The 7,604-nt window shown below is 42.7% G+C and overlaps 1 protein-coding gene across 4 annotated transcripts in view; it reads right to left on the bottom strand.

Annotated features, from left to right (window-relative positions):
* Window positions 1-6,695, bottom strand: part of LOC128705655 (uncharacterized) — a 13,152-nt gene extending 6,457 nt beyond the window's left edge. Inside the window, exons 1-5 of one of the 4 annotated variants that reach the window (XM_070096601.1) lie at window positions 6,216-6,680; window positions 5,652-5,827; window positions 5,038-5,188; window positions 2,409-2,633; window positions 1-1,635 (exon numbers count right to left, since the gene is read on the bottom strand). The exon at window positions 1-1,635 is cut by the window's left edge and continues 6,457 nt beyond it. Coding sequence is in view for 2 of the 4 variants with exons in the window: in XM_070096611.1 (XP_069952712.1) it covers window positions 1,468-1,635; window positions 2,409-2,633; window positions 5,038-5,188; window positions 5,652-5,716 (609 nt within the window). In the remaining 2 variants the exon portion in view is untranslated. Of the gene's footprint in view, window positions 1,636-2,408; window positions 2,634-5,037; window positions 5,189-5,651; window positions 5,828-6,215 lie in introns of all 4 variants that reach the window. The other 3 variants (XM_070096611.1, XM_070096609.1, XM_070096617.1) reach the window with 3 other exon arrangements.
* Between the last annotated feature and the right edge of the window lie 909 nt (window positions 6,696-7,604).

The following is a 7,604-nucleotide window of genomic DNA, read 5'->3' as shown; positions in this document are numbered from 1 at the left end:
GAAGAGTTCCAAGACCAGCAGGGCCAACCAAACCTCCCTTATGACTTCTGTCCCCTTGAAGTGTTGTCTACCTGCAGGCCACAGCTGCTCTATCAGCCTGCCCAGTTTCTGGACAAAGGGAAACTGAGGAATCCCGTAGCATGATTGCTAGCTCACACACCGAGGTTTGGGGAGTCGATCCCCGGCATGGTTGGAAACATTAGGAAGTGTTCTTAAGACACCTGTTATCCAATGTTCACCCATCAGTAAAATGGGTGCTAGAGTGTGGGTCGCATCCTGAGACAAAATTTACCTAATTTGCCGGAAATGCTCTGCATAATAAGGGGCTGTCTATATAGCAGTACGTCACTGATGTCAGCTAGGCCTGTATACTTTGTACACGAGTTTGTACAAATCAAGATTATATTAAGGTTCTCACGGGCCACCATGCACGGTAGACTCAAGTCAGTGTTTGGTTTGGTTTGGTTTGCACATATGGCCATCCTAAGGGAGCTGCAGCCCACCCAGTAAAGCCATGACTAGAAAATGAAGACTAATTTCCCCTACAAAGGAAAGCGACACCTACTCCTTAAGAGACCACCTAAAGGAATAGGTGTAATGCACGCCATGGGAAATACGATAATCATTCAATCCAAGGAATGGGAGTAGTTCTAATTCTTTGGAACAACAACCAAGCTTTAACTATGACAACAAAACTGTCAATAGTGGTAGGAGAGAAACTGATAATGTATTTACAAAACAGTTTTAAAATTTAAAAATGAGCTACACGAATGAAAATGAGATGAATTTAGGAGGCGGCTAATATTCTGATAAAGTATGAAGTGGATGTTGACAAGATTTATGTAGATACGCAAGTAGGTTACGGCATTTTATTGCCAAAACTTCACCCATCAGGAACTATTGATTCACTTTGAATTGATAAAGGTCCCTGGTGGACGAAATGGCTTCACAATAAAATAAAAAGCCGCCATTATGTCTTATTCACATATTGTACTGCAACCTTTACGTTACTTAATTTTACTTTACTCTGAACTGTTTCATTTCCTGGTAACAAATTTACACAATGCAAGAACTTTATGAACTTCGAAGGAGTCTTATTTCCCCCCCCCCATTTAATTATCAATTTTCTATTTTTTACCCACGTACAATTTCCAATTGGGTGCTTATGTAATTCCCCCCATCCTCAAAAAACAAAGTTTAGCATTATTAAAAATCTTTTAACACTGTAGTTATTCCTTTTCCCCCTTGTATTCACTTTCCTACTTGCATAGATTTCGCTTCAGCTGGTCTTGTCACCTGGTTATTTCTTCCTTGGCTCAAAGGCTCGGCACTTCGAAGTGGCTGACTAAGAGGTGTAACAGCCAGGAGCTTTAGGGATTGACACTAAGTGGCAGTCTGAAGTTGTCCACTTTGAGTCTAGATACTTCGAAGTGGCAGGCGAAGGGGATTTTTCTGCTCCGAGGCTCTTCACCTGCCTAGGTGGCGGGCGACGAGGCTGACCACTTTCAGTAGGATGTCTGCAATATCATCGTAGGACTCAGTATCCAGGGCGTGGCGGCCCAACCCTTGACCAGTGAAGACGAACAAACAGTTGTCCAACAGACCGACTACTGACTCTAGCAGCGACCTCGAAGCCTGTGGCACAAGGACCAAAAAACCCCTGTTATTGCAGGTTATTTGATAATGGTTTAGAAAACAGACAAGTTGAAGAATGAGGATACGTATCGCCACAGTGGCTTCATCAGTCCAGTATAAAGAAGAACGGTAGATAAAGTAGTTTGAATCCATCAGTCTTCAAGACGGGGCTGAACACACCGATTCCAGGCTGAGAGACTGATTACCTCACTTTTTCCACCTTCGTTGTAATCAGTCTCTCAGCCTGGAATCGGCGTGTTCAGCCCAGTCTTGAAGACTGATGGATTCAGACTACTTATCTACCGTTCTTCTTTATATTGGACTGATAAAGCCACTGTTTTGAAACATTTCCTCAGTAAAGAATTCCAAATGTTGCACAACTCTCATTCTATTACAGGTTACTAGAAGTTAGCCCAGCTGCATGTGTATTAAATATCTGATACTGGCCAAGGGAGTACACGTTTAGTCTGGCTGCTACAAGTCTTTACACGTATAATGAACATACCGTATATTCACATTCACACATTTTCGGCATTAGCAGTACCTCTAAGTCATGTTCTTTCATCTTTAATCTCCTTTATGCCCCCCTCTCATTCTTCCTATCCCGTGCAACTTCTACAGCATCACAACCTCCCATCCATTCTTTTCTCATCCGCCCCTTCCTCCATCCACAAATTTAAAAGTAATTGGTCGCGTCCATTTATTAGTGTTCACGAAGACATTATTATTCATTGAAGCGAAACATTACGCGCTCGCGCACACGTGAATCTTACGTGAATAAGTATAGGAAGGGCGGCTGCAGCAGTGCCTACAGCTGCAGTCACCGCTGGGTTATCTGTGAGTGAAGAGGAAGCCACAGCAGACTTTATAGTGTCGAAGGTCTCTAGGAGACTGATCGGGTATTCCTCGAAGAAGCTGATGTAGGGGGCCAGCAAGTCCCTCACCATCTGCGACACCACCTTAGTTAGCTCATACCAAGTCTGCTTCTGTATTTTTGTCTGTGGGGAGAAAACAGGAAGCATCAGTTAGCCTTGAAATTAATATTCTGGGGAAATACTAAACCGTAAGGGTCATGCAGCGTCTGGAGAATGGGAGGTAATCAAGTTTAATTCAAGGGAGACTAGCTGAAATTCCTTGATTTAGAAGCTCTTCACCAGCATTAGGACACTTCCTTTGAATAGGGGGTGAGGAAATATGATCTGCAATTCAGTAAGTAAAGGGCTCTAATTCGATTTCTGGGAAGGGGGGGGGGGGAAGAGGGGAGGGGTGTTGGTCGGGTAACAAATGTATTAGCATTTGCAAACAGGCTATGTGCGAGGTGTGCCCGATCCTTAATAGCCAAGATTCGCCTTAAAGTAACTTTCTGTTCAATGGCCAAACACTCACGTACAACTTTCTCAGTTTTCTGGGTTCACTGGGCGTGCCGCTTCTCGAAGACATCTGTGGATATGACTCATTAAGTCACTAAGGCAAAGTCTACAGTAGAATGGTCTTGCTATAGCAGCCTTTGCCTCAGCATCTGCCCGTTCATTGCCTGGGACATCGTGATTCAAAAATTCTACTAGATTATATTGCATAATTTGGAGGGGTTGGAAGAGTCCAGCTTCACTAGTGACAAGCACGTGGGATAAATTTATTCCAGATAACAATACCAGTTGGAAATCTGGGCTCAAACAAGACGCCTCATCGTGTTAAAAGACCATTGCATTCATAGGAGCACTAAACCTATAAGGGACACATAGCACCTGGGAAATGGAAGGCATTTAGGCTTAATTAAGGAATTAGAACAGGTCCTGTTCTTGAGATTAAGAGCCCCTCACCAATATCAACGAACCTCCCTCCAAGGGATAAAGACACTGGAAGCTTTCAAAAAGGAAATCAATTGCCTCTAGCCGTGAGTGCACACCACCCAGGTAGTTTAGTACTAATAGTATCCACCTTTGAGATTGGCAAGAGTTTTGACCCATAGACACATCACATTACAGTATTTCTCTGCCTTGCTGCCTCTTATTCACACAGTAAAAGTATTTCCTGGAAAGCGGTAGTTTACCAACATGATCTGCATGTCTGAACATTGTTGTAGATGAATGGTTCACAGAACCGACACGTTGATAAATTAGACATGTGCAACTCTTGGGTATCTTTATTAATAAATAAAGTTACCCAAGAGTTGCACACGTGTCTAATTTATCAACGTGTCGGTTCTGTGGACCATTCATCTACATTCCTGTCAGACACTGCAACTTCTTGGGATCTTAATACTTGGGAATTCTTCGCTTGCCTAACCCTTGGGCACGACCTACTTCCACACTGGACAAATGTGACACCACCTACGACTGCTGCACCTCTCCTGCCTACGGTTTATAAGCTGCTTCTCCGCTCATATGCCGTATTCTATTCAAGATTGATGGACTGACCACATCGACTCAAGGTTGAGGGACTGATTACCTCATTCTCCTTCTGTTCAAGTTTCTCCTGTGTATGGACTGATGAAGCCACTGTGGCGAAACGTTTCCTTAATAAAGATACCCAAGAGTTGCACGTGTGTTTAATTTATCAATGTCTGAACAGTGCAAGTTCCAAAGGACAGCATGTTAATTAAGACAGTCAACGAGATCAACAAAAGTCTTGCTTCAGCCCCGTGCCTATCCGAGAACCTCCGTCTATATTACTCTGGAACTCATACGCTTGCCAGCCACCCCAGTGTGATCACACTATCATTGAAATTGTCAAGTTGTGGGAGACTGTATATCTACCAGGCTGACACCTCTACATTCAGTTTAGTGCTGGTCACTAAGGTGGTGCTGCTGATCACAGGGAAAAAAAAACCCCTCAAGATATAGGGGCGTGGTCCTCTTACTACGTCTTCATCCCAGGAGGATCAGAGATACTTGGTTCCTAGGAAAGTGCACCATGGGTTTCTTTATTAAGACAGATTCAAAAGTAAGAGACCCAAGAGCTGTCACTTTTTCAATAGTGACGATCCCTTGGAGTAATGGCTCCTGTATCTTGGGTTCTCAACCATCGTCTAAGGAGATCGAGAAACTCCTGAACTAGAGCAACAGAATTGCGCCAATGTGTGTGTGTGTGGGGGGGGGGGGTAAGGGAGGGGTGTGGACAAAAAAAAAATTCTCAGACGACTCTTAGAATAAAATCTGGATTCCCAGAAGCCATTTTATTTACTTTAGGATACGGATCTTCCATAATTCTAGAGGCGGACCATATATATTCAAATTATAATCATTGGAAAACGCTAAACCCGTAGGGATTATACAGTGCCTGTTAAGCGACAGGTAATGAAGTTTAATCCAAGGAAAACTAGCTAGAACTCTTCTGATAAAGTCTTGGAGAATCAAAAGACACCCCAACCCCCTTCGAATGTATAACTAGGAAGGCACTCACCACGTTGTCTGGCGGTGCCGTGATCATTGGGTCGTCACTAGAGGCACTGGGTGGCACCTGGTAGTGGCTCTGACGTCTGCCAGAGCCACCACCATCTTCCCCATGCATGGAGGCTGAGGCACCAGAAGACGTTATCATAATTTCTGCACTCCTGCAGAAACGACAGTAGCAGAAAGGTCATAGCAGGTGATATCAAGCCACAATTAGGATATTTTGACAGGTCAAGTTATAAGAAATCATGTTTGTATAACTGACTTGTGCACGTTTAGTTACTGTACATAATGGTGGCTGGTGCAAGACCATCACACACAAGTATTTAACATCGAGGAATTCTAGGATGTGATTGTAGATTCGAGAGATTTTTACATTTCAAGCCATAGTGTGTCGGGTTAGGTTACTCTAGATCATAGTTTGTTTAGGTTTCTCAAAGTTATTTATAACGCTTTATGTATCCCACATCTCCCTTGACTCCTCCCGTTAGATTTGCAAAGTTTTAAGTATCCCCCAGGATAACTTTACACTATCACCATATCAAAGTCATTGCAATACAATGTAAAAAAAAAAAAAATCCCACAACAGCATAATATACAAGAAAACAAAAAGACGAAACTCACTCTACGGTGGGAATTAGCACCAGTGTGAACAACAAGATCAGCAGCAGAGGACTAATTACATGCATGATAAACTGGCTGGGTAGAGGTGAGGTGTTTCAGAAGACGCGGTGCTGAGTTCCCAAGCTTGACTTCGTGCGTGTGCTACCACCATCTGCCTTGATACCTCAGTATCGCAGCTTTTAAAAGAACAATAAAACTTGACGGGTTGGTTAAGTTGATGTTAGATTAATTAGTAGCACAAACATCATGCACTTCTGATACCGCAGATCAATTTTTTTTAGCAAGATTTAAAAGGTTTTGGTGGGTCGACATTATTTAATGAAGGTAAACAGACCGTAATTACTAACACTGGGGAAGTTATATATTTTTTACACTAACATTATTTTTAAGTTAACTTCCCGGAACACTTATACAAGCTACAAGTATAATTTTGGCAACTCGTAATTGATAGAGATTACTGAATGAAACTGTGTCACACAACATTTTTGACAATTTAAATTATAAATAGATTATCTCGCCAGTTTTAGAGACGCCAGAAATAAACGAAAACAAAAGTTGACAAACCAGGTATAATATTATGGCAAGATACTGAGCAGGACACAGAAAGTTCCTCCTGCAGTGATGCTACTGCCGGCGACGCTGTCGATCTCTCTACTGGCCCTCCCTGGCTCATCCTGGGTCGAAGAGGTTCGAATTTTTTGTTCATACTTCATATTCCCCATGACGCCTCACGTCTCATGAATCATCAAACTTTTGTGATATTTCTGTAAGCTACACAGATTGATACACTCTATAACACAGAAGATAACGTAATTTACTGAAAAGTTCTTCAGAAAATTATGACAAATTGTACACAAGAATTAGTATCTCCATCGGGTCAAGAGTTCAACCTTTCGGGTAGGGAATTATAATCATTTTATTGAGAGAAGAGCGCTAAACCATAGAGCGCCTGGGGGATGAGAGGTAGTGAGGGTTGATCTGAGGAAGGGCAGAGCACCTCCAGTCCCTTGAAGTGACGTAAGAAAGAAACTGGATCTCATAGGTCCAGAAGTTATGAAATACTTCACTCAAGTGAACCATCAAAGCGTCCCCGTCGCAACGTGGATTCGAATCTGTTGAGCGAGAAATTTTTGTGAAACAAGCGTGGACTCAGCGGCCATGTAGAATATTCTGATGAATCATGTGTGTGTGTGTAATATCCTCTTTTAACTAAATTTGTTGTGGCCAAAGCCATCAACCTGCAAGCAGTATGAGGAAGGAAAGACGATATAACATCTTACCTGCATACAACATGAAGCCAGCTTACACCGAGGCCTCGGAGCTTACGAGACAGCTATTAGTTTCTTAGATTTAAAACCTATCCATTGCACGAGGCTCATTAAAGCAGCAATCCACTTATCATTAAGGAAACTTTAATCACTCACATAACGATGAATATAAATTCTTAGCGAATATATGCTGAGAGATGCGTACCTCGTGGTGACACACTCTGTGGGAACCAAGCGGATTTTGGAATAAAATTGACGATTTTCCAATGTTGTCTCCACAGATACTAAACACTGTATGTAGTAGTTGTCGATGGTCAGAAATCCCGATAACGCTTCGATGTTCGTACTCGATGTGTGCGTACTCACCTAGCTGTACTCATCTAGTTGTGGTTGCAGGGGTCGAGTCATAGCTCCTGGCCCAGTTTCTTCACTAGTCGCTACTAGGTCACTCTTCCTGCTCCATGAGCTTTACCATACCTCTTCTTAAAGATATGTATGGATCCAGCCTCCACTTCATCACTTTCCAGGCTATTCCACTTCCTGACAACTCTGTGACTTAAGAAATGCTTCCTAACATCCCTGTGAGTCATCTGAGTCATCAACTTCCAACTGCGACCCCTTGTTGCTGTGTCCCATCTCTGGAATATCCTGTCTGTCCACTTTGTCGATTCCTCTCAGTATTTTA

This window comes from Cherax quadricarinatus, chromosome 4 (assembly GCF_038502225.1).
Source record: "Cherax quadricarinatus isolate ZL_2023a chromosome 4, ASM3850222v1, whole genome shotgun sequence".
NCBI classification, from domain to species: domain Eukaryota; kingdom Metazoa; phylum Arthropoda; class Malacostraca; order Decapoda; family Parastacidae; genus Cherax; species Cherax quadricarinatus.
Note: the sequence above shows the minus strand (reverse complement) of the source record. Positions and strands in the feature narration are given on the sequence as shown.